Source organism: Equus caballus, chromosome 14 (assembly GCF_041296265.1).
Source record: "Equus caballus isolate H_3958 breed thoroughbred chromosome 14, TB-T2T, whole genome shotgun sequence".
Taxonomy (NCBI): Eukaryota; Metazoa; Chordata; class Mammalia; order Perissodactyla; family Equidae; genus Equus; species Equus caballus.
In genome coordinates, this window is record NC_091697.1 from 109,160,473 (window position 1) to 109,185,870 (window position 25,398).

Sequence of the window (25,398 nt, forward strand, 5' to 3'; positions counted from 1 at the left end):
GGAGAGGGCCGAGAGGAGGTGGGCACGGGGCCCACAGCCTCGCCCGGCGCCCGCGCCACCAGCACATGCGGGGCCAGTGCGAGGGGCGGGTTAGTGCACAAGCAAACAGCAAGGCTGCGGGAGGACACTCCTGTGTGCGTGAAGTCGGCCTGCACGGCCGCAGCCAGAGAACCAGGGAGCACGGCATGTGCCCGCCTGCCAGCCTCGGCTCGGGCACGGGCCTCAAGACAAGAGGTGAGGTGTCAGGGGGCCACACGCACCACACAGGACCCCAGCCCAGGCCAAACCTGGTCTGCAGTGTCCCTGGGTACCAGTCCCCCTTCCTCCCATCTTGGAGACACAGCCCTCTCACAGAGCTGACAGGCGGGGTGCAGGGACGTGGCTACCTGGCCCTCCTTGTCCATCCCTCCAGTGCTTTGTGCTTTGTGTCATGAGTGGGGGGGCCCCAGCAAGCTCTGGTGGGGAGGCAGCATCTCAGCGGTCCTCAGTTAGGGACAGGATGGATAGACGAGGCCGCGGGTTCAGGTACAGGAGGGTGGTCAGAGCCCCGGCCTGCAGCCTGTGCTCCTGGCCCCTCCATCTGGGGGTGTGAGGCCTGACAAGGATGCCTGTCTCTGGCGTGGCTTGGCCGTCACGGGCCGTGTGAGCTCTGACAAGCCCTTCCCCTTCCTGGGCCTGTCTCCCAAAATGGGAGGCGAGGAAGGGGATGAGGAGGCAGAACTCAAGGCCTGGGGCACATGGGTGAGCACTGGGCGCTGGCTGGGGACTCGCAGCAACCCTGGGGATGGGGCTGACCCCCTTTTACAGGTGTGGACAATGAGGCTGAAAAAGGCACAAAACTCGCTGAGGGTGAAGTGAGTGACAGACAGGGAGCAGGAGCACACTGAGTCACAGGCAGCTCCCCGGGGCCCTGGGACTGCGTTTCCTCTCGGGCTCAGGCAGAGGGACCTGGCATGTGTGTGGTGACAACTTGGTGCAGTCACCAGCTGCCCACCGTGACTAAGGTGTTGTCTCTCTCATTCAGCTTTGCTACTGTCTGACTCAGGGCTCCTCAAGGAGCAGCTACTCCCAGGAATGGCCACGCCTTGGGGTGCACAGCAGTTATAGATCCTGCCTCCCCTGGCTTCCCTTGGTAAAGGGGAAACATTATACCCCATTTAGCTGATGGGAAAGCTGAGGCTTGGAAACATGGCCTGCTTAAGACGACAGGCCTGCCTTCCTGCTCACACCCAGGGTCAGGGGCACTAGGCTTGCCCCTGGGTCGGAGCCTGCCCATCACTGGAACCTGTGCCAGTCCCCACCTGCTGGCCTCATGCTGCCCAATTTGCCGAGGCAAGATGGCGAGTTGAGTGGAACGGGGCAGCTAGATCACTCTCCTAAATGCCTCCCCTTGCTGGGCTCACTGCTTCCCCCGGGAGGGCATGCAGGCATCCTGCTCTGAGGCCACTGGCACCGCACATGGGGCTGCCATGTGGCAGGGGTCTCCCTCCAGGCCATTTCCTTCTAACACCCCTGCTCCCCAGAGCCTTTCACTGTATTGTGTGCCCTTGTGGGGGATGCAGTGCCGGCCAGGTGTCTCTGTCCATTCCCCAAGCTGAGGGGGTACACTTGCCCTTGTGGGGTGAGAGTTGCTAGCTCCTTAAGCCCGGAATAGACTGGACTTCAGGCTGCCTGTGAGTCATCTGGTTCAGCTTCCTGTAGGCATGAGTCCTTTCTGGAGCCTCCCAATGGGGCTGCCTGGCCCCCTCTCTGCTCCTCCGTTTCGTTATCATAAGATCCAGATAATAACAATGCTCCCCTCGTGGGTGAAATGAAGAGCTGATCTGTGTAAGGCTCTGGCATAGTTCATCCTCCAGGGATGGGGTTCTCATTGCTGCTCCAGGCAGCCCCATCTGTTGTGGAGTGGTGACCTATTCTGGGGGACAAGGGAGGAAGTCAAGGAAGGGTTAACCCAGGATCTCATCAAATGTCTGAAGATGCGACTCTCCAGCAACATGGCCAACTCCAGGCCCCTTTAAGAGGTCTTAGGCCCACGGGGAACTAAGAAGTTCCTGATTCTGGAGCTTCCCAGTCATCTGGCCTTAGGAAACCAGTCTTTTTTGCCTCCCAACGTTTTTTTGGTGAGGAAGATTAGCCCTGAGCTAACATCTGTGCCAGTCTTCCTCTAATTTTTGTATGTGGAATGCCGCCACAGCATGGCTGACGAGTAGAGTAGGTCTGCACCCAGGATCCAAACCCATGAATCCAGGCCACTGAAGTGGAGCACGTGGAACTTTAACCATGTGGCCACAAGCCGGCCCTGCCTCCTGGCTTTTGCAAGCTCTTCCACCACCTCCACCTGCACACACCTCCTATTGGAAGTCCTCTCAGATTACCCAGGTCAAAACCAATCCTGCATTCTGTTGGTTCACCCAGATCCAGACCTCTTGTGTTGTTTGATTATCAACAACACATGTGGCTTTTCCCCAGCCTTGAAGGCAGTGAATGATGCAAAAAGGGACAGTGGGCACGGCACTGTGGAAATGGTTCTCTGCTGGTTTCCAATCATGAGTGACCCCCGAGCAAGCCGCCTCTTCCCCAAACCTCAGTTTTCCCATCTTCCTAATGAGACCTCCAAGGACCCTAGAGCTGTGCTGTCCACTATGGTTACACTATTTTTTTATTTATTTTTATGCTGAGGAAGATTTATCAAGCTAACATCTGTGCCAGTCTTCCTCTATCTTGTATGTGAGATGCTGCCACAGCATGGCTGATGAGTGGTGTAGGTCTGCACCCGGAATATGAACCCATGAACCTGGGCCACCAGGGCCGAGCACGCCAAACTTAACAACTACACCATGGGGCCAGCCCCTGGTTACACCATTTAAATTAAATTCCAATTAATGAAAATTAAGTAAATTTTAAAATTCACTTCTTCAGTCACACTAGACACATTTTAAATGTTCAACAGCCACAGGCAGCTAGTGTCTGCTGTAGTGGGCAGTGTGAATACAGAATATTTCCATCATCGTGAAAAGTCCTGTTGGACCACAACGCCCTAGATGCTAGGGTACTGAAGGACAGACTTCTGCCTCCAGCCCACTGCAGGAAGTGGCCCTACAGTCCCAACTGCAGCCCTCACTGGTGTGGCTCTGGGTGCAAGCCCTGGGCGAGCCACTGTGAAGTGCACAGAATAAGTCTGTCCTGCCGAGAGGGCCCTGGAGAGGGTCCTGAGGCACTGAAGAGAGAGCTGCGAAGTGTGAGGGTGGCCAGGGTCCTGGGGAATGTGGGCTCCCTGGGAGTATCCGCACGGTGCTGGCAGTCTGAGCAGTGAGCAGAGGCCCTGTGGGCAGCGGTCAGCCAGGCAGGCGGCTGGGCCAAGGGGCAGGTGCAGGCAGGTTAGTGGACATGCAGGGGCACTGCAGTCAGAGGGGGGTTAGGAACACGCCTGCACTTACATGATGACGGTTTTCTTGGGGACTTTAGTCTCTTGCTCAGTGACTACAAAGAAAACAGTTGGAATAGCAAGGATTACAGATGAGCCAGCACTCGGAGGCTGAGCTGTCTGAGTGGCATGGCAGTGTGGCAACCTGCTCAGCTTAGGAGTGCTGGATCCAACCCTGTCTGGCTGTGTGCTCCTGGGAGGGCTGCCTCAGCTTAGAGCCCCAGTTCCTTCACCTTTGACATGGAGGTGACAATGCCTGCCCTGAGTGCCTGGGGGATAGGAGATATGACAGCAATGCGCCCCACATGATAGTAGGCCCCTGTCCCTCGTGAGGGTCTTGCAGAAGCTTCAGGGAGAGTAAGGGCCCTGCTGCCCACACAGAAACCCCAGCTTCTCCTTCAGCGCATGTGGTCAGGAACCCTGTGAATGTGTCAGGCCTAAAGTCCCACTTCTCAGACAGAAACTGAGGCCTAGAGAGGCAGGAGGAATAACCTGTGGTTGCAAGGTGAACCAGCAGCCAAACTGGGACTGGGATGGCTGATGCCTGTTTTACAAAAAAGTCCTAAAGACCGAAAACCATCACTCGAGGGGAGAACGACTCTGGGGTCTTAGAGGTAGCGCATCTGGGCTCCACAGCATGAGGCCACAGAGATCCTACTGGGAGCAACCTGAGGATGCTGGGCAGGATCCCGAGCTCCAAGTGAGCAGGGAAAGCCAGGTCTTCCCATCGAGCACCCCACAGACTCAACTGTCTCTTTTGATTCTCCTAGTTTCCTCCGCCCTGGAGCCAGTAGGATAGGGCCTGTGGTTCCCATTTTGCAGACAGGGGACCCAAGTCCCAGAGACAGGGCAGGACTCATCTGGGTCCAGGGAGCACTACTCTTCCCCTGCATCTCCTGGGCAGGGTCAGTCTTGGCACAGAGATGCCCCCTTCCAGCCTTGCCCAGCTGGACAGTAGGCATTCCACCAGCTACCAGTACCCTCACATCCCAAGAGCCCCCTCACCATCCTGCAGGGAAACTGAGGGGGAGGCTCAGAAAGTCAAATGGTGTGGCCTGGGGTACAGGCCTCCTGCTTCCTGGTCTGGGGATTTTCTGCTTTGCTGCAGTGCCTCATAGAGGAAAGCTTTCCCTGAGATGACCAAGAGTACAGGCCCACCTTGTTTTATCGTGCTTTGCAGATATTGTGTTTTTTATAAGACCCTCCACCGGCAAAAGGATTACGACTTGCTGAAGGCTCAGGTTAGGTGCCTTTAGATGTCTCTGATTAGGTGCACGTGAATTAAATGTACTCGCTGTGTGTGTGTGGCACACGGGAACCACATTTATGATGTGCATATATGCATGCACACACATGTGTATGGCATGCACTCCTATGTATTTGTGTGCATGCATACATGTGTGCGTGCATGTTTGTGCAAGCTGCCTCCTGAAGAGGGCAGCATACTGGGAGAGACGGGATCAAGTCAAGATGCCCTGTGTGTTTAGACTAAGTTGGGCCCAGAGAGAGCCAGTCTGTTGGTGGCCTGTAGGCCAGACCCCGTGCGTAGAGCACTGGGAGAACCCAGGACGCCTTCCCTCATCCTCCTGACCGGGGCCCCGTTCTGCTGCTCTTGGCAGTGGTGGCCAGGGCACCTCTGGGCTGCTACACTCCTGACATCTTTGCTCCTGAACTAACCTGCCGCCTGATGGGTGCTGGGCCACGTGAGTGCTGGCAACTACAGGAGGGGAGCAGCTGTGCGAAGCAAGGCTGCAGCCGCAGTTCACAAGCTAGGGGGCGGCGCCCACCCCCAGGGCCAGCCAGGGCCCGTGCTGGCTGCGGCCGCCAGGTTAAGGATGAAGCGGCAGGATAGGGTTAGGAAGCAGGAGGCGGCGGGCTCCAACTCCGGGGTCTGCAAGGACCGGCCTTCTCGCCGCAGGAGGCACCAACGCCGTTCCCAGCCTCCATGGCCTTGGGACGTTGACAGAAAGAGACCCATCACGATAACGAAGTGAATGGCTCTGTAGCGCACACTTGTCACCAGCTGAGAGGGAGCGCCAAGGTCCCCGCTCAGCACCTCCCTGACATGAGACGCCACGTGGCAGGAAGCTGAGGCGCCGTGGACACCGTGGGCCTCCAGAGGGCACAGGCTCTACCAGTGCTGGCTGCCCTCTGGGGGAGGGAGGGGTCTCCGTGAGGGCCCTGGAGGGCGCTAAGGGCCCCGAGGCAGGGCTCCGGGTGCCAGGTGGCCCGACTCTGTGAGTGTCCAGATGGACAGCGGCCCCCAGACATTGGGCCCTGGGAGGACTGGATCCAGTGGCCCAAGGCATCACAGAAGCCAACTTCCAGGACTTGGGAGGACACGTATCCCAACCCATCCTACTGTGAGAACTGCAGCTCCACCAGGTGTTGGTCCAGCCTCTGCTTGCATGCCACCAGGGACAGGAGGCAGGCCACCCACCCAGGCAGCCCCTTCCAGGTGGTGCAGCTCAGACAAAGAGTAGCTCTCCCTGGGGCCGCAGCCTGCCCTGCGAGCCCTGTAAGGCTGCTCCCTCGGACCGAGCAAGCCCAGGACAGACGCCAGGTGCCCTCCTGCCTTCGTGGCCATCCCTGAGCTGGGCCAGCTAGGACCCTGGAGCCCAGGTGTGAGTCAAGGCATGAGCATCTCACCCCCCTTCACCTCCTGCGCAGGAGCACACTCTCCCTGGAGAGACCACTCTGCAGCCCAGCCACCATCCAGGACCCCAGGGGGGATCCAGGCTAGGACGGGGAGGCCCAGCCACAGTGGTCTGTCCTCTCCATGGCCAGCCCCACCCGGTGTGGAGGGACCAGGCCCCTGAAACCCGCTCCCTCTCCTGGGAGCCAACCTGGGACCAACGGCCTTGCTCTGCACTTGGCAGGGGCCCCTTTCATGGAGCCATGCCTCCTACTGTCCCTGCCACCCCTCCCAGAGACATCCCTCACCACCGCCTAGCCGGCAGCCCCAGGTCTAGCCTTTACATGGACTTGTTATTCCCCAAGGGATGGTGAGCAGACTAAGGGACTCCCCACCCTCACAACTGCTCCTCCGTCTTTCTGGGCTCTGGGTTCACAGCCCACCCTTCGCCAGCCCACGCTTAGGGGCCGGGAACCAGCAGTTGCTCTGCAGCCCCTGCAGCCCCCCTCACCCCCCACCCGCATCCCCCCTCCCCTCCTCTAGGAAGCATGCCCCCACTGGAAGGGCTGGTGGTCTCACCCTCCCGGCCCTGCCCAGGTGCACGGAGGGTCCAGCCCTGCCCAGACCAGCAGCGCAGCACTTACCTTCCACAGCAGCCAGCTGCTCCCTGCGGCGCTGTTCCCGGGCCCGCAGTGCCGGGCTCTGCATGGACAGCTCTGCCCCACCCCGTGTGGAGCCCAGCCGGTTCACCAACTGCAGGACGGATGGCAGGGGTCTGCTTAGAGGCCGTGGCTCCCCAGGGGCCTGGGCCATCTCTCTGGGGCCGTGCAGGCTGGCTGTAGCATGTGGGGCCCGCCCCGGCTGTTCACAGAGCCCCGACGCCTGGCCACAGGGGAGAGGGTCCCAGCCCAGCCACCATGTCTCCAAGGACACCCAGCACTGCCTGGGAGCTTTCTACAATGGTGGGGACTCTCTCTGTCTGCACTGTCCAGCGTGGAGGCCGTGGGGGCCCCGAGCACTTGAAAGGAACCAGATCTTTACCTAGACTTAACTTTCACTGATTCAAATTTAAATCACCATGTATGGACAGCAGTGACCAAATTGGACAGGGTAGGTCCAGAGCTGACTTGGGTCCATCTGTTTCTCTGGGAGCAGCCATGGGGGCAGGTGCCACATGGCCCCCCCAGGCCGCAGGAAGCAGCATCACGGAGGCGGGTAGCCAGGAAGAGCCACAGCCAGCACACAGCTTCCTGGACCACCTGCGAGCCACAGAAGGCCGAGGCCACTCCACTCGGGGCCTTAGTCCGTGTCCCCTCATCATGGACGGTGGGTGAAGTGGACCTGGTGTCCTCTCTTTCATCATAGGTCATGGATGGTGGTGACAACAGTGGGGTCCCCGAGACAGGCTGCCCCAGCGCCCCCTCCTCCTGTGCCTGCCCACCTCACCTCGCACTCATAGTGGCCCAGGTCCTCCTTGCTGGCCGCCCGGATCTCCAGCACCAGCAGGCCACTGCGGGCATCGCTCAGGGGCCGGTACTTGCCCCCGGGGGTCAGGAGGGCTCCATCCTTGTACCACCTGCAGTCAACCCCGGGGTGGTGAGGCAGAGCCTCACCTGTGCTCGGGAGCTTCCCCTCTCCCACTGGCAGACCCAAGTGTCCTAACTGAGCCCACATTCTCTACGCCACACACCCACCCAACATCCAGCTCAGCCAACATCTGCCTTGGTGCAGCCAGGACTGTGTCCAGAATGGGCCTCAGCCCAGCCACACCCACTTATCATCGGGAAGGCTGAGGCTCTGGGTCCAGCCCGCCCCTGACCGGGAGAATGCGCTGCCCCCTTTGTTTCACAGGCGGCAGGGGTGACCCAGGGAAGGCCCACCTCCCCTCCTCCACGTGCCCCGAGCCATGCAGCCCACCTGATCTGAGGGTGTGGGGTGCCTTCAATGGTGCAGGTGACCTGTGCATCCTCTCCCTCCACAAAGGGCACTGCCCGGACCTTCTTCACAAACCGCGGGGGTACTGCAGGGTAGGAGGCGGAGGGTAGAGAAAGAGAGACACACACACACAGAGTGAGAGACAGAGAGACAGAGAGAGAGAGATGGACAGAGAGACAGAGACACCATGATGGAGCAGGAACCCGCACGCACCAGCAAGCCCCTAGACCTTGGTCAGACATGCACACCACCCCTGCCAGCCCCGTCTGCAGGCCCAGGCCCATGCCCCTACTGGGCCTCGGCGGTGGGCTAGGGTCGGGCGCCCACCTTGCACCAGGATCTTGCCGAGGGTGCTGGCATTGCCAGCGGCACTGGCTGCAAAGCACATGTACTGGCCAGAGTCAACGCCAGTAAGGTTGTCCAGGATGAGGGAGCACGAGCCGTCAGGATCTTCAATGAGTATGTGGTGGGGGTCCACCTCTACCGGCTTCCCGTCTGCGAAGGAAGAGGCAAGCTGTTATGGAGGGGACTCCATAAGGGACAAGAGGCTGGGCCTGCCTGGGGCTCACAGTCACGGGTGGTGATGGGGGGCTGCCCCTGGAGCACAAGGCTGTGGGCTCCCCATCGCGGTCCGGCTGGCCTGGCTGACATGGAGCCCTGAATGGAGAGGCGGCACTGACCCACCCCACCGACTGCCCCAGACCTTGGTGCACACAGTGTGGCCTCCGGAACGCAGGCTTTTAGCTGGAGGCAAGGGCCGGGCTGGGGACCCAAACCCCACAGAGGACATCCCATTCTGACAACCAGACCCTCCTTCACGTGGCCAGCGCCTGTGTGACTCCCTGGGTACCTCCAAGGCGCTGATGCACGCAGCAGAGGTGCTCAGACGTCATCCACCTCTTTAACCACCCTCGTCCGGGTGCCCACCCACCTACATCTCCTGCCCTCACACGTTTCTTCTCGGTGAAGGATGGGGAGATGCACATCTTTCACTACAAAGAACTCTTTCCCCCATAAACATGCAAAATTTCACAGAGAAACACTTTCCAATAGCTCTGCATGTTCTGAACAAGGTTGTTTAAATTGTGACGGTTCTTGACTTCTGATCCACAGGAAATCTTAAGAAACGGTTTTAAGTTATACAAAATAACCCCAAATCCTCCAGGTGCCACCCCACTTCTCTGCGTCCCAGTATCACAATTCCAGGAAAGAGCTGTTCTCACTCCTCATCTCCAGATGCTTCCCCTTCCATCTTCTCTCAAATCCACACCGCCGGCCTTCACTTCGCCCACAAAACAGTTCTCGCCAGGCTACCCGTGACATCTTCCATCCACTGTCAATTCCCAGACCTCATCTTACTGTCACAAATCAGTCCTCTGTGGACCCCGGCATCTCGCATGGCCAGATCCTCCAGCCAAAGGCACCTGCGGCCGGGCCTGGGCTGCTTGTGTAAGGAGACCCCCACGGGCCGTCCGGGGCAGCAGAGACAAAGCTCTCTCCTTCCTTCCCTGGGAGAGGCTTGCCTTCCAGGGCCATGGTCACTTCTCTCTGGAGGGAAGGACGGGCAGATGCACCGGCAGCCCCACGACACCTCAGTGTCAACTAGAATTGGGGGCTTCTCTCTCATGGTGCAGCCCACTGCATGCACCTAAGATCTGGTCCCAGGATGGGGTGACCGGAGTGTGGACCACCCATGCAAGATGCTGCTGCTGTCCTGTGACAAAGAGTCTTGGTCTCCCACCCGAGGGTCTTGCGTCTTTTGTCCATCTCTGGTTGGCAGCTGGCTTGTTGGCTTCCAAGCAGGGAAATACCTCAGATCCTTCACAGTTTCTGATTTGCAATTTTCGGGACAATGGACACTGTCATTCCAGAAGGAAAAGAAGGTGGCCCCTGAATGAGTTAACAGGACTTGAGGGAGGCCCATGGGGCTGTGGTGGACATGCTGACCCAACTGCACGGTCAGCTGGGCAGTAAACAGCCATCCCCTTTGCTGCCTCTGAATGGAGGGACACGGGGCTGGTGGCCACAGTCGGAGCAGTGAGCAGTGGGTCCAGACAGACACCTGGACGGTGCCCTGGCTGACATGCTGTCTCCTTGGAGCCGGGAGGTGCCTTAGGTGGTCCCACTTCCCAACAAATGCTAGCACCAGTGCCGGGCGCAAGGAAGATTCCACATCCTTCGGACCAGGCACAGAAACACACACCCACCCTGGGGGCACAGGGAGGGCTGTCGCCAACCCCGCGGGCAGAAGGCAGGAGCAGGGCTGGAACTCTGATACACAGGCACCAAACATGCTGAGGGGTTCTTTCCGAGATGACAGTAAAGGAGCCGAGTGTCTGCAGGGGGCCCTGCTTGGGATGTCTCCAACGCAGACAAACCCCATGGGGAACTGCCAATGGCTGGCCTGTGGGCCATGGCACCTGGAGGGCACCTATGACCCCGGTGACAGCTGAGGAAGGAGAAGGTGACTTGGAGGGAGGTCAGTGCACTCTGGCAGGAAACCTCGCTCCGCCCTTACAGGCAGACCCGGAGAGAGGCGGGGACGCCCCTGCCATGCAGGCCCCATCCAGAGGGCACCGCCTGCAAGCTGAACTCCAGCAGGGGAGAGGCACAGAGCGTGGGGAGCCATTGGATGAAGCTGTACGTCAAGGGGGGACCAAAGCTGCAACAGACGGTATCAGCATCGACCACTGATCTTGCTGCCCCGTTTGGGGCTTTTGGTGAGCCCCAAACACCAGATGTTACTGAGCCGTGGAGCACGTCTTCTTCCATCCCTGCCCCCGCCCCCTTCCTTCGCCTCCTCCCTGACCTCTGCAGCTTTAAGAGAAAGACGACCAGGGCTGGGCTGCGGTCTCCATGTACCCAGAGGGACCAGGGGCCCTGAGTGCCCTCCAACGTGCGGGGGACCTCGGCGGGGAGGACACAGGTTGCCACGGCCCTGCCAGGTGCAGGCACCTGGATCCCACTGGCGGGATTTGCACACAGTTTGGGTGAGCAGGGAAGGTGACGTCATCTTGGGGCCAAGTCAGGGTGCCGTGGCTGTGGCTCCTGCCTCTGGACCCGATGCTTGCTGTGTCTCCTGCCCCTCGAGTGGTGGGGGGACGTTCCTGGGGGGGACACTCTGCACGTGGAGAGGCGGCTGTGGAGCACATAACCAATCCCAGCCCAGCAATCTGTCCCCTTGGGTCAGCCAACAGAAGCCAGGAAGAGAAAGGAAGTTCAGGGCCTTCCAGGTGACAGGAAGGCATCTGGGGTGACCAGGGAGGCCACGTCCCACCTCCACAGCCCTGGACGGCCAGAGGGAGCTGGCAGCTGGCTCGATGCTTGCATCCCATCCAGTGCTGCTCCTGTGGCTCCAGCTGGTGTAGACAGGGGGCTGTAAAGGTCCGTGCAGGCTGACAGCTCCAGAGGAGTCTTGGAATTTCGGCCGCTTGCTTTCCGTCTCATGGGTGCTGGGACCAAGACCGCTTCGCACTCATGTGGCAGGAGCTGTAACACTCGTCTCCAGCGTCCCTGCTCGCCAGCGGCTGCCACTGGGGGTCAGGACCTGGCCCTCTGCCCCCTGCTCTGGGGCTCCCACCGTCTACACGACGTCCTGCCAGGTGGCAAGTCTGACTTCTGCCCTACGGAGTCTGCCTGGCCGAGGCCATATGTGCTCACTGCCCTTGAGCTATAGCAAATAGCCAAGCTGGTTTTCGACTTACACACTAGACAGGTGGTCGAGGACACCCCTTCTTGGGGCCATGAGCCACGGAGGCACAGCGAGGCCACTCACGGGGCTCCCCACCCAGACCGCCAGGGTTCTACGTGGCGCTGAGCCCCCAGAACGCCACCCTGAGAGAGATGCTGAGTCGGTGGGGGACACATCGCACGGGGTGGACCCCCATCCTGGTAGATCGTTGACTCTTGGTGCTATATGTGGTATTTCCCATCGTGACGCCATTTGGCTCAGTGAACGGTCAGCTCTGGCCACACCCTCTGGCCGTGTGTGCCGCGTGGACCACCTGCAGTTCGACCACCTGTGCCAACACGAGCTGAGTGTCTGGCTGCTCCTCGCCTCCTCCACTCACTGGACAAAACTGTCCCCAGAGACCAGGCTGCTCACCGAGTAACGGTCAGGATGAAAGTGACCGAGGACGGCCCAGGTGTGGGTGGGGATCCCGCATCCCTCCCTGACGGTTCCTGGGCAAAGGGCACTCTCCTGTCCCCTCAGACACGGCGCGGGTGGCCACCCTCCTGGGCGCAGCCTGGCCAAAAGGAGAGTGGCCTGAGGGGCTCATGCTCACTTCTGGACAACTTTTACGAACGGCTTGGTCCCTGGGAAGCCGCCCTCCCAGGGGGAAGGTCTGGGCCTGAGCAGGGATGATGGGGCGGGGAGTGGGGGGGGGGGTGGCAGTCCCTCGCAGGTTCTGTGCAGGAGGCGGCGGCTGGGAAGGACCTTTGGGACCCAGGACGTGGGGCAGCGGGCCTTGCTCCAGAAGGGAGACCTCAGGGGCGGCTCGCTCAAGCTGCCGCCAGGAATCAGCTGCTGCAGCCAGGCCTCCAGCCTGCGGCTCTGACTGAGGGACCCAGGACAGCCCCTCCAGCATGTCCTCTCCAGCCCCATCCTTAGCTGCTGGTGGGCGGACAAATGCCCCTAGCTGGTGGTGGTCAAGCAGGACAGGAGGGACTGACTGGCCTGGGATAGCTCCTCCAAAACCAGGGCTGGATTTGGTTATTCAGACTGAACTGGGAACTCAGGGTGTTATTTGCCAGCCCGGGTGAGGCCAACCATCAGCCCAGAATACTGACAAGTGTCCTGCTTCACCTGGGGGCCTCAGACCACACCAGATGGTTATGCTATGTTGTGATTTAGGGTGGGGGCTCTGGGCCACGTGGCATCAGCGTAACCTCTGGAGGGGCGATGCAGTGGTCAGCCTGGTACAGCAGTGACCCCCAACAGAACCCTGGACACCAAGGCTCGGTGAGCACCCCTGGTGGACACACTCCCAGTGCTGTCACACGTCGATGCAAGAGAAACAGGCGCCCTCCACACCCTTCCACAGAGGACGCCCAGACCCTGCCCCGTGCACCTCCTCCTTTCTCTGCAGTACACAGGACCCTGAGCTGAACAGCCTGCTCAGTTGCATGAGTCCGTCCAGCACGTCGCTGAACCCGAAGATGGTCATGGGGCCCCCACCTGGTGTCAGAGTGAGGGTGGTCACAGGGACCCTCGAACTGTGCAGCTCCCCTCACGTGCAGAGATGACCCCCTGTGGCCCTCGCTCCCATTGCACAGCTTCAGCGCCTGCCCCCTGCCCTGCTGGCCACCTCGGATCTCTTCCCACAGGCCCCCTGGGAGGGGCCTGGCTGACCGTCACCCTGCCCCGTGCTCTGCCTTATTTCCCTGGCCGGCCACGTCACTTCCCCACTTCACATCACACGTTTGTCTGTCTGCTTGCCGTCTGTCTTCACCCAGAAGGTTGGCCCCCTCGGACAGGCCGCCTGGCCTGCTTGCTGCTGTTTTCCCCAACCTGGAGCGGCACCTGGCACTCAGTGCAACTGGTCAAACAAGAGAGCTAACGAGCAAGACTCCGCGGCCAGCAGGGTCATGGAGTCGGAAACACGGACGCACGCCCTCCGCGTCCACTGTGCACCCCGGCCAGGGTGACCGTGATTCGGAGCAGGCGACTGGAAGAGCAGGCCGCAGCCCCCAGCCAGGCCCCAGCCTGGGTCCCAGGCCCTGCCCAGCCTGTTCCCTCTGGGCAGCTCTTGCCTGTTGCAGGATGCGCGTCCCTGGGCGCTGGGGCCTACCTTTATACCAGCTGACGACGGGCTTGGGTGTGCCCGTCACACGGCAGGCCAGCTTGACCGTCTCGCCCAGCTCGGCTGTGCAGTCAGCCAGCTCCTCTTCGAAATCCGGGGGACCTGGGGACACGCACACACGCATGGTGCCCTGAGTGCTCTGTGGGTGACTCACCAGTGCCCTCAGGCGACCCCTGGCAGGGCCAGAAGCCCCATGACCAAGGGTGTGTTGCTACGAACACCACCCCTGGTGATCTTTTGTCCAGGATCTCACACTTGGGCCCAGAAAGGAATCAGGGTGAGGGAGGCAGGCTGGCTGGATATTGGGGCGTGGGGGGGACTGTGGAGAAGGAGAGTGTGTTGAAAGGGGAGCCTCTCTCTGTTCCAGGTGAGGAACCAGAGCCAGTGCTCCCAGGCCCTTCACATCGCCTAACCCAGTCTGGGTGCTGCCCTGTGCTGGGGACCCCCTGAGTGACCCTGAGGCTCCCCACACTCGGGTCAGGGCCAGCCTGACACCCGGGCTCAGGGCTCCCAGGAAGCTGAGCTGAAGGAGGGGAGAGTGAGCCGTCTGCCCCTGGATGGACCCCCTTCCCTAACGCGAACCGAGCAGGCGGCCAGGCTGAAAGGTTCGAGTCCCCCGTCCAGCCCCGCTGCCAGGACCGGGCACTCACGCCAGACGGGCAGGGCCAGACGCTGCTGGATGCCGCAGATCTCCTTCACCCAGGAGTTCTTGGTGATGACCGTCCGTGCCTGCAGCAGGTACTTGCGCACCGAGTCTTCCCGCTCGTGCCAGATCTCGAAGGCGCGGTCGTCCCCCTCCACCTGGTCGTTCAGGTCGATGCTGCTCAGCTGTAGGGGGAGGACGCAGGGTGACTTCCCGGACACAGGCCGAGCCTCGGTCACCACGGATGGGGTCGCCGCCATAGGAGCAGACACGGCCTCTGCCCGCCCTCAGGGCCCCCCGAGTTCTGCCGGTGCCCCGCAAACCTTCATCATGTTCCGGAAGACGTAGCTGAAGGTATCAGTGCGCGAGTCCCGCCTGGGCTTGCAGACGACCAGGTGGTGGCGGAACAAGAAGACGTGCCGGTGGTGGCCCTTCCAGGGCATCCGTGCGCCCGGCGCCCCCTCCCACACAATGAAGTGGCCCTGGGGGAGCCGTCAGCCCACGGTCAGCCAGGCCAGGCTGGGGTACAGACCCCCATGCACCCTGCCCAGGGCCTCTGCCACGCCCCGCCCCCAGACCTGGCGGATGGGCTCGCCCAGGGCCTCCAGGGTGCCGGGGTAGTTCTCCATGAGCGACACATGCAGCTGGTTCTCAGCACGCTGGGGCAGGGCAGACACCACGGCATAGGCCTGCTCCAGCAGTGCACAGTTCTGCCCATTCCGCGCCTTGTTGCGGATCAGCTCCTGCGGAGATGACAGGTCAGGCTGTGGTCTGGGGCAGCTGGGCAAGGGGTGGCCCGCAGCGCCCGGCCAGCCCGCCCACCTTGAGCAGGGCCTGGTACTGCTGGACACGCTGCACCGGCTGCTCCAGGAAGTGCTGCAGGGGCGGCGGGGGCGGCTGCGAGGGGTCTGCGGCCGACAGCACCTCTTCGGTGTATTTCTGTAAGGACCGCGGGGCAGGGTTCAGGGCAGGAACACACAGCCCCCGGACGGCCCATGTCATCAGAACTCCAGAGCTGGTGTTGGGGTCCTGGGGATGTACACACAGGCAGCCTCTGCACCCGGAGGGCCTCACGCCGCCCTGGGCGATGGCCCATGTCACTGACAAGTGATCAGTGCTTGGGAGCTCTGCCTGCTCTCCGTACTAAGCCAGGGCCCAGGGGGTCTGGGAAGGTCTGGGGGGCCCGGGCAGGGTCAGGGAAGATGAGTTCCAGGGCCAGCACTGAGGCTGGGGACAGGGGCACTGACAGGCCCCTGAGCCGGGCAGGGGGGCACCTTGTAGAAGTCCTGCACGGCCGTGCTGACCACCACCGCCTCGGCCTGCACTCGGCCCACCAGGAACTCCAGATACTTCTCAAAGGCCGCCTGGTTCTTGATGAAGCACATGGCCACGTCATCGTCTGTGTCACAGCTCTTCAGCTCCCGCAGGAAGCTGCCACAGAGGGGACGGCGGTCAGGGGACGGCTGACCTCAGGACCCCCACCCACGACCCAACACCCAGCCCCGAGCCCTCAAGTTGGGAGGAAACAGGCTCCTGCCCAGGGCCAGGTTCCCACGGGTGAGAGTGAGTGTGTTGGACTGTGGAGGCACACGTGTACAGTCTGTGAGGGTGTGCCTGAGGGTGCATGCATGCCCTGTGTACAGGTGTGGGTGTGCACTTGTGTGTCGGCATGCACACGTAGGCATGTGTGACACGTACATGTATGCACCCAAGTATGCAGGTGCGTGTATGCCGTGTACGTGTGCCATGTGTGAGAGCATGTATGTGCGCGCTAGTGTGTGCATGCTAGTGTGCACAGCTATGTGTGTGCATGTTTCTGGGGCGTGCCGGTGAACGTGGGTTGCAGCAGGCACTTCGCTGGGTAAGCTGGTGCACACGCCTGTGTCCTAGGACACGTGTGTCCTTGTACAGGGTGTGGGGGGCCAACAGATAAGTCACGTCCAGAAAGGTTCTTTCCTTCCTAGACGCCTGCCCATACCTGCATGTCCCAGCCCCATGAGTACATGTGTCCACGTGTGTTTGTATCTGGGTGCATGTGTCTGCAAGCATGTGAATATTCCCGTGTGCATATACACGTCCTCATGTGTGTCGGTGTGTGAATACACCTCTGCGTGTCTGTGTCCCCGTGTGCACACTGTAGGCCTGCCCGTCTGCCCACCTGCTGTGGAAGTGGCTGATGTCCTGCACGTTGCGGAAGATGACAGCCTTCTGGCTGGCCACGGCGGGGGGCGCATGGGGGCAGCGGTCCAGGTGCCGTATGTGGTGGCTCTGCAGGAACTGCAGCTTGCCGACGAAGGCCTGCTCTGAGCTCAGCAGCTCCTGGATGACAGAGCTGCAGGCGACAACGCAGGGGCAGGCCCTGGAGCGCAGCTCAGAGCCGGGGGCACCTCGCGTGGTGTGCAGCCTGCCGCCCACTTTCAGAATGGCTGCATCCCCAAGGCCACCCGCCACACGGAGTCATCAAACAGGTGTCACTGGCATGAGGCTGGCCAGGAGGCTCTTGTGGAATTAGCATCTCAGAGGCCCAGCAGGACCTCAACCCCCTTGTGGCCCCCACCCACGACCCCTCACCTCAGCCTTGTCTTGTACTCGTCCTCAGATACAGCCTCCCCGGGGAACTCGGGGGCCTCGGCAGGCCCCCACTCGGGTGACAGCTGGTGAGAAACAGGAGGGGTTGCAGGTGGTGAGCTCTGGCCCTGCCCAGTGAGGTTGGCTCTCGCCCTCACGGGGGGTCGACTATCCTGGGACCCCCCACCAGCTGTCCAACTACCTTGAGCCGCTTGTCCAGGTAGGCAGGGGATACCCATCCTTGCCGCGAGGGGCTGGACTTGGTGGGCTTGGTGCGCACGAGCCAGCGCAGCGGGTGGGCCGAGTCCAGCACCTCCACGTACTGGCCCTCCCGCAGTGAGATGGCGTCCTGCTCGGCCCCCAGGGGCACGTAGTCAGCCGTGACCACGTAGATGTCAAAGATCTGTAGGGGGGGTGCTTAGTCGGACCCAGGAAAGGGCTAGCCAGACCTCCCAAAGCCCGGACAGCCCCCACAGACCCCACAGGGAGGGGGATCGGAGAGGGGCCAGGGGGCCTCCCAAGGCCCCAGACTGCAGAGCCTCTGGCACTAAGTGGAGAGAAGAAGCTAAGAGGAGATTCTGTGAAGTCCTAGAATAGGCCCCGCCCCTCTCTGTTGATGGAAACCCTATCAGGGGCATGGGGTGGAGCCACCCCAAAGAGGAAAGGAGGAAGCTCTGGAGGTGCCGGGGTGTTCTGGATCATGGGGATGATGTAGGCCACTCAGGTGTGTGCCCCCTGCCCCCTCCCAGCCCCCGCACCTCGCCCCGGGAGTCCCCGTCCTCTGACTCTGAGGATGACTCCTGGACACTGGAGGAGGGGCGCGAACGGCCATGCCGGGGGGACGCAGATGGCGTCTTGGACTCCTCATCGCTGTCACCTCCAGGCACCTGCAGCTTGGCTGGGGGGCAAAGGGCACATGACGCCCGGGAAGGGCCAGCTCCCCAAGCCCTCTCCCCGTGGGTCTCCAGGGCATGGGTGGTGGGGAGAGGACACAGCCCCCCGACCTCACTCTCACCCAGCGCCCTCACCTTGCGTGATCTTGGCCGACACCATCTCTGTGATCTGCGAGGTCAGCTTCTGCAGGAACTCCTCCGTGCCCACCTCAGCCAGGGACAGGTGGCTGCGGGCCTCCATCACCGGGGGCTCTCCTGGGGTCCAAACTCTAGCTCAGCCAGCCATATGCTCCACAGACGTGCCCAAGCACCCCTCCAGCCCGTCCTGGGCTCAGGAGTCCGAGGAGATGAGGATGCACAGGCCTGGGGCCAGTGCCACTGGAAGCAGGGAGGGCTGACCAGGACTAGGGGCTGGGTTGGCTCAAGGGCATCTGAGCCGAGGTGTGACAGGCAGAGGGGCTGTGAACGCAGGGGAGTGTCCGGGCAGGGGGACAGTGGGCAGTCAAGGACACCAAGTGGCCAGGAGGCAGCAGCCAGCCGGGGGCACAGCGGTCAAGGCACTGAGAGCCATGCTGGGTAGAGGCCAGGCCGGCCATCGAGCTGGGGCAGGAGCTTTGAGCCACGGGGCCATGGCAGGGTCTGTGCAGCCTCCTTTCTCAGTGGCCACTGGGCCGCTGGTCTGGGAAGGGGCTCAGGACGGGGCAGGGGCAGCTCAGCCAGATGGCAGGAGACAAGGGCAGGTTCTGGACACTGAGGCAGGGGCAGGGCCCCAAATCTTGGCCTGAGGGCTGGGGGACCTGAGATTTGGAGGTTTGGAGTCTGCGTGACAGAAGCAGGATGTTTTGTGCAGAGTCAGGGTTAAGGGTGAACGAGGGGGCTGCGGGGGGCGGTACATGGAACAGCCTGTTACACATGAGCCCTGAGCCCAGGCTACAGGATCCCCATGGCCCCTCGGGCTCCCAGATCCACAAGGCTCAGAAACGGCCCCAAGACCAACCAAGGCTCAGAGGCAGGGTCACGAGGGGCAGAGAGCCCCAGCTCAGAGCTACACAAGCAGGCATTTCTGGGGCCACACGGTCTGGGAGGAGCCTCGTGGGACTGGGGCCTGCTGGCTGGGTAGCCACCTCCACATCCCACCCCGGCATCGGGGCCCTCGGCCACCCTGGCCCTGCGAATACCACCCAGCTGGTACCTTTCCTCTGCCCGGCAAGGTCGGTGAAACCTGCAGATTCTGACATCTGTGCGAAGACGGCTTGGGTCCTAAAGGAGGGAGGGGTGTCCTGAGGGGCCTGGGGTGGACCCCACCTCCCCGCACCCATGGGCGGGAGCTTCTGAGAGGAAGAGGGTCTGGGGACAGGGGGCTGGGATGCCACAGTCAGGGCCCCGGAAAGCACTTCTTTTGCGATGGGGAAATTGAGGCAAAGAGAGGGACAGGGGCTGGCCCAAGCCACCCTGCCTTCAAAGGGCAGAGCTGGGCTGCGGTCCAGGGTAGGTTTCCCTGCCCAGCTGCAGCACTGACCCCACTCCCAGGCCCCTGCCCCCGGCCCCACCATGGCCGGCCAGCTCTGGGCAGCCCCCACTCACCCCTGCAGGAAGGTGGACATGAGGGCCTCCTTCACCCCAGCCTGCTCCTCCACCGCCCCTGCCTCCTTGGACACTGTCAGGAGAGCGAGGTGAGCCAGCAGATGACACCCTGGCCTCTGCTGAGCTGATTCCGATCGGGACCCCTGCCCACGATGTCTAGGCCACCCCAGAGGCCTTGACCCTGTTCATCCAGAGCCCTGAGGAGGAGCTGTGCCCAGCGTCCCAGCTCGGGCCACAGTTCCCCCACTGGGGGTGGGGACAGGAACAGGTTCCGTGCTTGACTCGCCAGGCCTCAGAGGGGCTGAGGGCCCATGAAGAAACCACTCGGGGCAGCAGGGGGCTTCTGGAAGGGTCTTGGCCAGCTAAGCGGAGCCCACAGGGCAGGGGATAGGAGCTGGCCCCTGGGGCTCTGCACTCAGATCTCGCCAGCTCTGGCTGGGCCAAGGGGAGAGGGGTCTGGGGAGGGGCAGCCTGCCCCTAGGAGGCCCTGGACCCCCTCCCACACCCCACCGGCCATCCACTCCCACTCACGGCCGGAGACATGCAGACTGGCAGAGCAGAGGGCCTGGCCTGCAGCATTGCTAGCGATGCAGGTGTAGGAGCCCTGGTGCTGTCGGCCCACATCCAGCAGGACCAGGCTGTGCTGCTGCCCGGAGCTGGCCACCGTGTAGCCTGGCGTGTCACGGCCAATCCACAGCACGCCCTCACCGGCCTCCTCCCGCAGCCAGTGCACCGCCGGGGTGGGGCGACCTGCAGGCAGGAGTGGACAGTGCAGTCACCCCCCAACTGGGAGGCAGGGTATGGGAAAGGGGATTGCCTCTGAGCCTCCTGGGGCCTCAGTGGGGACACAGGATCTGCTCTGAACCTCCTGGGGTCCTCAGTAGGGACGGGAGCCGGAGCGCCCTACCTTCGACCTTCACGGAGAAGGTGATGCTGGCACCCTTTTTCACCTTCTTGGGGGTGAACTTCTCCAGGAAGCGGGGCGGCACCAGCTGTTGCTGCACATCTGGGGAGACACGGGGCAGCTGGTGGGGAACACACACCGTGTCCCAGTGCAGCGGAACAGCCAGCACAGAGTCCTGGCTCTGTGTGTGGGGTGGGCTCCGTGGTCTCAAGGGGCCCCTGGTGTGGTCCCACTTCCACGGCCTGGCCCCCACCTGCTCAGGCCCCCCCGCCCACCCACGAGGTCACCCCTCACACACTCTCGCAAAGCCCCAAGTGCCCACTGCCCCCCTCCCCCCTCCTTCTGCCCGTGGAGAGGCGGCTCACCAGACGCCGGCTTCTCTTCTGGTTCGTTGGGGCCTAAAAGAGGCATAGAAGTCAGAACTGCGGCTGAAGGCGCCTCCCTCCCTGGGCTGGTGGGGCTGCTGGGTGGAGCGTGGTTGCCGAGGGCGGCCCGCCCGCTCCTGCACAGCACTTCTCCTGAGCCTGGCTGTGCAGCCCTGGAATTCACACTCAGGTGTGGAGAGACAAGAGGCCACATGGACCAGACTCTGTGCAACCCCAGGAATCGGGGTTGTCACCCTAGGGCCAGCACTTGGACGTCACACTGAAGGGGCCCAGGTGGCGCTGAGCCCTGTGTCCAGGGTGGGTCGGGGCACAGATATGGAGTCACCCTGCAGTGCTCAGAACTCTGGAGAATGAGGAACTTCGGATCTCTATTCCTAACAGTCTATTGGGGGCCACATGCTCGCCTGGGTCTACCTCACCAGCCAGCATGCCTGCCCGGTCAGCGTGCATGGGCCCCATGCCCCCGGGGGCACGCGCTCCCTGGGGCCGGCTTCTGGCCACCTGTGAGGCTTCTGCATATGGGGTGATGACTGCTGGGCTCGGCCCCAGCCAGCATGTGGGTGGATATCAGCCCGGTGTGGACGCCAGCCTTTGCCGGGTCCCCCACCACCCACCTCGGACCAGCAGCCGAGCAGACGAGTAGGCAGCGCCCACAGTGTTGCTGATATAGGCCGAGTACTGGCCGGCATCCTCGCTGGTGACCGAGAGGATTTCCAGGGTGTGCAGGGTCTTCCTGTCAGCCATGCGGATGTGCGCAGATGCCGTCAGGGGCTGCCCATCTTTGAACCAGTACAGGCGGGGGGCTGGGTAGCCTGGGGCCACAAGGGGAGAGGTCAGCACAGAGCTGTCAGCCAGTGGGCACTCTGCCCTCCACATGGCCCAGGGAGGGGGTGCCTCAGAGACCCCTGGGCTGCAGGGGACCACCCGATCTCTGCTGGGGGGAGGCAGCTCCTGGCCCTCTGCCCCCTCCCCCTCACCTTTGACTTTGAGTTGGAACTTGGCCAGGCGAGTGCCAGGGGCCACTTGGAGGTCTTTCAGCTCCTCCACCACCTGGGGCAGCTGCCCCTCCTCTGAGGACTCCGTGCCCTCCTGCTCACGGCTGGCAGGGAGAACAGAGAAGGGCAACGTGAAGTGCACCAGTGAGGAGGCAGGAGGGGGCCAGGGTCAGGTACAGATAGCTTTTGAGGTCCCATTGGCTGGTGCATCCTGGCTGAAGGCTCTAGGACTTTGATTCTGTCATTCCAATCCAGCTCCGCCACCCCCACCCCAGGGCCCAGGACTGCCAGCTGGCTGGCATTGCCGCCTCTGTGTGGCCCCACCTGGACAGGTAGCCTTGGGCGCTGAAGTAGGATGACGTCTCGGTAGCATCAGCGGCCGTCTCGTAGTCTGTGCTGGTCACTGGGGATGAAAGGGCAGCTGGAGCAAGGCCTGCACCCATCTGCCCCCACACGGCCCCCTAGAGGCCACCAGGTTTCCACTGCACAGCCATCCCTGGGAGCCACTCGCATGCCTGAGTCAGAAGTCTCAGGGGACACAGCTACCCTGTGGCCCCTCCCCGCCCCCATGCTGTGCCCGTCATGTTTCCAGGCCTGTAACTGACTGTAAGACCCAACAAATTGTAGATACCAGGCGATTCTGGGCTTCATAAATGGCAAGCAGGGTTAGTGGCAGCGTCTCCCAGTCCCACTGCAGTGGAAAGCAAGGACGGCATGTACAGGCCTCAGAACCACAGCCACCAGGATGGAGGAACAGGGACTGGGTTTGCCCTCTGTTACGGGCTGAACGTCTGTGTCCCCCAAAATTCACAAGCTGAATCCTCACCCCAACATCATGGTATGGGGAGATGAGGCCTTTGGGAGGTGCTGAGGTCAGGGGTGGAGCCCCCAGGATGGGATCAGTGCCTTATAAGAGAGACCCCAGAGAGCTCCTCCCTCCACCACCACGTGAGGCCACGGGGAGACAGTTGTTGGCAACTCTGAAGAGAGTCCTCAGCAGAGCCCACCACGCTGGCTCCCTGACTCTGACTTCCAGCCTCCAGACCGTGAGGAGTAAACTGTCGTTTATAAGCCTCTCGGTCTATGGTGCTTCATTACAGCCGCCGAACTAAGACACCCTCCCCACTGAAACCACCAAAACAAACAAAGAGAAGATACGGAGTATGCCTGGGATGCTGTGATCTACAGTAGGAATATACACTTGGTCTTGTCCCATTCCTGGCACGGAGCTCCCAAAACCCCTGGACTCTCCTGTGATGAGAGCGATAAAGGGGTCTTGACAGTCAGGACAAGCCTGTCAACCACACCTGAGCTTATGCTAATGAGGTGACTCTGGACAGCCCTTGAGGATGGGGCTGGTCCCCAGGGGTAGAGACCCCGTGATTAGAGGCTGGAGCTTTCAGTCCCACAACAGACCCGTGGAGGGGAGGGGCTGGAGCTTCAATCAATCACCAGTGGCCCATGATTTGATCAGTCTGTGTGATGGAGCCCCCAGAAGACCCAAAAGGACGGTTCCGAGAGCCTGCAGGTCGGTGGGCACGTGGAGGTGCTGGGAGGAGGGTGGTGTGCTTGGAGAGGGCGTGGGAGCACGGAGCCCCTTCCCCAGGCCTGCCCCATGTGTCTCTGCATCTGACGGTTCTGAGTTATATGCTTTCACAGAAACGAGCAATCTAGCAAGAGAAATGTTTCCTGAGTTCTGTGAGCCGCTCCAGCAACCGGGGAGGGGTCGGGGAGCCTCTATTCTGGAGCCCGTGGTCAGGAGCACAGGTGATGCCCGGACTTGGGGCTGGCAACTGCAGTGGGGCGGTCTCGCGGACCGAGCCCCTTATCTGTGGGGTCTGACGCTGTGTCCAGATGGATGGTGTCAGAACGCAGGTGAATGGTGGGAGCCCCACTGCAGTCGCAGAACTGCACGGAGTGGGGAAAGAACCCTTACTTTGGAATTGGGTACACAATCATCCGAATGGTTTTCGGGTCACTGGGCATTAAGTGAGTGAAGGACAGTGATCCATTAGAGAGAAGAAATAGAAGTGAGCCCCATGATTGCCCAAGCTCCCTGCCTTGCGTTTCCAGGCCCAGGAGGGGAAACTGAGACAGATCCTGAGTTGAGGAGACAGAGCTGATGTCCTGGGAGACGACGGCAGCTGGAGCCCATAGGACAGAAAACCAGAGAAGAGAAAGCTGCACAGAGAGGACCCCGTCCCTGGAGGACTCAGCAGAGGACAGATTTGCACCGCACGTGAGGAAAGAGCCACGTGACAGGGCTAGAGGAAACGGAGCCGGAGAAACAGAAGGCTGCACAGTTGGGCTGGAAACAGTCCACAGGGCAGTGGCAGAGGGCTCAGGAAAGCTCTCGCCCCAGGAGAGGGGAGGACCAGCCTCAGCCCCGCCCGACAACCACACAGCCAGACCCAAAAGGATGGAACTGCTTCCCAGAGACTCACTGTAACCAGAACAAGCCCCACAGGACCTGCAGAAACACAAAATACCCGGCTCCCAGCAGGGTCAGACTCAGTGTCAGGCATCCAGTCAGGGAGCACAAGACACGCGAGGAAGCAGGAAAACAGGACCCAGAACGTGGAGAAAGTCACTCAGCCAGAACCGACCCAGACTGACAGATGTTAGAACAGCAGAGATGGACATTAAAACAGGCACAGAACTGTATCTTATGTGTTGGAAAAGTTAAGTAGAGACATAGAATATATTAAAAAGACTTCAGTGGAATTTCTAAAGATAAAAAAAATACAAGGGGCAGGATGAAAAGCAGACTACTCGTCACACAGGAAAAGAGTCATGGACGTAAAAGCCCAGAATGAAACGCACAGAGTAAAAAGAAACTTAAAGAGCGAAAAGAGTACCCGTGAGCAGTGGAACAACTTCAAGCGGCTTGACATACGTGTAACTGAGGTCCCCAAATGAGGGGGGAAAGCAAAAACCTTTGAAGAAGTAATGGCCAACAAAAAATCCAAACTTAACGAAAATTATAAACACCAAATACCAAGAAGCTCAATTAACTGCAAGCACAAGGAAACATGAAGAAAAGTACATCAAAAAAAGCATAATCAAATTACTCAAAACCAATGATAAAAAGGAATCAAAAAATATTGAGACCATTTTTGCAGAAATTGACAAGCTGATCCTAAAACTTATATAAAAATGCAAGAGACCCAGAAAATTCAAAACAATCTTGAAAAAGAATGAAGTTGGAGGACTCACGCATCTAGGTTTCAAAACTTACTACAAAGCTACACTAATCAAGACAGTGCAGCCCCTGGCATAAAGAGAGACGTTTAGATCAATGGGACAGAATTGAGAGCCTAGAAATAAATCCATACATTTAATGGAGATTAGCTTTTGACAAGAATTCCAAGACAACTTTATGGAAGAAAATAGTCTTTTCAACAAATGGTACTAGGACAACTGGATATCCACATTAAAAGAATGAATTTGGGCCCTTACCTCATACCATATACCAAAATTAACTCAAAATGGACCAAAGACCTAAATATAAGAGCTCAAACTATAAAACTCTTAGAAGAAACACAGGTGTAAATCTTTATAGCTTTGGACTAGGCAATGGATTCTTAGACACGACAACTAAAGAACTAGGAAACTAAGAAAACGTGG

At 60.6% G+C, this 25,398-nt stretch overlaps 1 protein-coding gene across 20 annotated transcripts in view; it reads right to left on the minus strand.

Annotated features, from left to right (window-relative positions):
- The window catches only part of OBSCN (obscurin, cytoskeletal calmodulin and titin-interacting RhoGEF), a 153,988-nt gene that overhangs the window by 17,589 nt on the left and 111,001 nt on the right, over window positions 1-25,398 (minus strand). For 15 of the 20 annotated variants that reach the window (XM_070233572.1, XM_070233571.1, XM_023618290.2 and 12 more), the window contains 23 exons: window positions 22,096-22,174; window positions 21,754-21,875; window positions 21,391-21,588; window positions 20,756-20,788; window positions 20,394-20,492; window positions 20,018-20,236; window positions 19,487-19,559; window positions 19,095-19,162; window positions 18,038-18,157; window positions 17,768-17,907; window positions 17,212-17,412; window positions 17,013-17,095; window positions 16,600-16,773; window positions 15,716-15,872; window positions 15,264-15,380; window positions 15,020-15,184; window positions 14,765-14,923; window positions 14,449-14,626; window positions 13,787-13,900; window positions 8,322-8,489; window positions 7,977-8,079; window positions 7,506-7,635; window positions 6,704-6,812 (listed from right to left, as the gene is read on the minus strand). In XM_070233572.1, the coding sequence (XP_070089673.1) occupies window positions 6,704-6,812; window positions 7,506-7,635; window positions 7,977-8,079; window positions 8,322-8,489; window positions 13,787-13,900; window positions 14,449-14,626; window positions 14,765-14,923; window positions 15,020-15,184; window positions 15,264-15,380; window positions 15,716-15,872; window positions 16,600-16,773; window positions 17,013-17,095; window positions 17,212-17,412; window positions 17,768-17,907; window positions 18,038-18,157; window positions 19,095-19,162; window positions 19,487-19,559; window positions 20,018-20,236; window positions 20,394-20,492; window positions 20,756-20,788; window positions 21,391-21,588; window positions 21,754-21,875; window positions 22,096-22,174 (3,009 nt within the window). Of the gene's footprint in view, window positions 1-15; window positions 1,916-3,437; window positions 3,481-6,703; window positions 6,813-7,505; window positions 7,636-7,976; window positions 8,080-8,321; window positions 8,490-13,786; window positions 13,901-14,448; window positions 14,627-14,764; window positions 14,924-15,019; window positions 15,185-15,263; window positions 15,381-15,715; window positions 15,873-16,599; window positions 16,774-17,012; window positions 17,096-17,211; window positions 17,413-17,767; window positions 17,908-18,037; window positions 18,158-19,094; window positions 19,163-19,486; window positions 19,560-20,017; window positions 20,237-20,393; window positions 20,493-20,755; window positions 20,789-21,390; window positions 21,589-21,753; window positions 21,876-22,095; window positions 22,175-25,398 lie in introns of those variants that run through there. The other 5 variants (XR_002799903.2, XM_070233577.1, XM_070233575.1 and 2 more) reach the window with 2 other exon arrangements.